At 45.5% G+C, this 2,340-nt stretch overlaps 1 protein-coding gene across 1 annotated transcript in view; it reads left to right on the top strand.

Moving 5' to 3' along the window:
* Positions 1 to 2,234: 2,234 nt before the first annotated feature.
* Positions 2,235 to 2,340, top strand: part of LOC8024365 — a 38,151-nt gene continuing 38,045 nt past the window's right edge. The window contains exon 1 of the mRNA XM_042289147.1: positions 2,235 to 2,320. Within this exon, the coding sequence (XP_042145081.1) occupies positions 2,235 to 2,320 (86 nt within the window). The remainder of the gene's footprint in view (positions 2,321 to 2,340) is intronic.

Genomic DNA, 2,340 nt, shown 5'->3' with positions numbered 1-2,340 from the left:
TATTGTCATGTGAAGAGTGCTATCGTCTTTCGAGACGTAGTCTGGTACTTTCTCTGAGCGAAGTAATGGCGACTATGATAAGACCGATACAAATAAGTGCCTTATAAGTCGATTATGTTAAATAGTTGGTCAGCGAGAGTAAAAGAACTACTCTGCGGCCACTTGATTTTATCCAATATTCGCCGCCACATCTGAAAATAGCTGATGCACCCCAAATTACTCCCAAAAGAATGCATGTCAATTAAGAAAAAAAAAAAAAATGTACAGCGGAACGAAAGGGCATTATGAAAGATTGTGTGAAAAAGTACTTGCATGTTTTTGTTATGTTGTCTATATGTTTACAATGCCGGAAGTTAGTCAGTTCCAATGGGCGTCTTGTCTCAGCTGTAGATGAGCAATTTAGCCAGTGCAGTACAACCACTAGCCTAGGGTCTTTAACGTGCGCTGCGACGACCGCACGCCGCGGTACGATGCTCATCCAGATCGAAACGGGCAGGGGTGGGGCTCGAACCCGAGATCCCTGGGTTCTGCAGCCCGAGCCTTCTTTCGCTCCGCGTGCCCCGAGCTGGTGTGCGTTAGCCCATTCGGCCCGAATCCGGCCGATTCGTCGAAAGTCCATTGGTCGATGGACAACCCGAAGGAGGGCAATTCGTCGAATAGGGCAATTCGCCCTATGCCAATTCGCAGAACGGAGACTTGGGCGAAAGTGACCGTTCGTCGAACGGTCGAAAAGAGTTGCACAGGGTGCCTAAAGTTACCCGGGGACGTTGGGGTCAATAATGGGACCCTGTTCGCAAAAAGAAAAAGTAAAGGATTACGAATTCAGTTCTCAGAATTTTTCAAGGGTCCGGTAGTGAATCGTAAAAATTAGGGTCGTTCAAAATTATAAAAGCCGGGCTCTGCGTGAAGGGGTTCACTCGACTCTATCATCATGGAATTTGGGAAGACAGAGCGAAGGGCTAATCTCCTGATCCTGGATGGTCATATGTACAGTTGTAATACGCGTACAGGCAACACCACCTTGCTGCTGGTATAGCCACCACGGCGTACTGGATTTCTCAGCCAAAGAAAAAAAAAAAAGTCTACGGGGGTATACGTTCGCTAACAACCTCGATGGCACGACTATCGCAAGAAGACAATAAAAACTGCTTTCGCTATTATTCTTTCCACAATTTCGTAAAGACAAAATTTGTACGGAACTAAAAAAAGCTCACTTGCAATTATTTTTTTGTTTCACCTACGTAATTCGGCGTCATATAGTAACAAATATACAAAAAAGCTACGCCGAGGAAGCAGTTTATGTTTGTAAATCGTCGCTCTTTTTCTCAATGTCGATAATCACATTTGCATTTGAAAGTCGGCGAATCGTGGTGAGACTTCCTTCTAGGCTTTGAAAACACATCACTCCAACTTTGTTGTAGTTCTTTCGACGAATATTTGTGCAAACGGGCCACTTCGACAAGTTTCCCGTTTGACGAATACGCCTAGTGCGAATTACCCCATTCGACGAATTGTCCGTCTACCAGTTGTCCGTCGACGAATGGGCTTTCGACAAATTGTCCTGGACCCCACTCGGTCACCTCTGCATCATCTGCACCTGGGCGCCGCCTTAACCAACCTTCAGTTTTTGTTTCCTTTTATTATACGCATACTTGTTCATCATTACCGTTGCAGGCCAGGGGGGCTATGTTGCGCTTTTTGCACTCCCAGGAGACTAGGGAGAGGGAAGTGACGTCAACGACACAGCAAACGCAGATTGGGTGTTGATTTCGTTTTTTTCTGTCAACATCCAATCTGCATTTGCTGTGTCGTTGACGTCACTTCCCTCTTCCAAGTCTCCTGGGAGTGCAAAAAGCGCAACATAGCACCCCAGGTCATTGCCATTGTAGATTTTATGGCGCCCTCCCCCACAGCATTGGCCTTTGTGGAGGCTCATCAACGCCCGTTTCAGTGGCTCGGTATCTCGGCAAGACAAGATAAGGTCAGGCATTATTTGTCGCTTTGTAAAGCAAGCAAAGCACGAACGCTGAAAATGCACCGGCCATGCAAAAATGTTTCTGTATTATGTTGTTGTTTTTTTTGTTTGTTTTTTCCAGCCATTTTGGAAGCAGGGAACGTAATGAAAAAAAAAAATATATTCATTATTTCTAAGTGACGAATGCGCACCAGTAAACTAACAAACCTGCATATCATTCAATATTACCAGCCTGCATATCATTCAATATTACACCAAAATGAGACACGTGGAAAGAATAAAACGGTCGCTATGCGGCAAGGAAGACGAAGATGACGCCATCTGGGCCTGGCCCTTCTTACTATGGTGGGTAGACCAGCAGACCC

This window comes from Ixodes scapularis, unplaced genomic scaffold (assembly GCF_016920785.2).
Source record: "Ixodes scapularis isolate PalLabHiFi unplaced genomic scaffold, ASM1692078v2 PGA_scaffold11__112_contigs__length_91849675, whole genome shotgun sequence".
Lineage (NCBI taxonomy): Eukaryota > Metazoa > Arthropoda > Arachnida > Ixodida > Ixodidae > Ixodes > Ixodes scapularis.
Note: the sequence above shows the minus strand (reverse complement) of the source record. Positions and strands in the feature narration are given on the sequence as shown.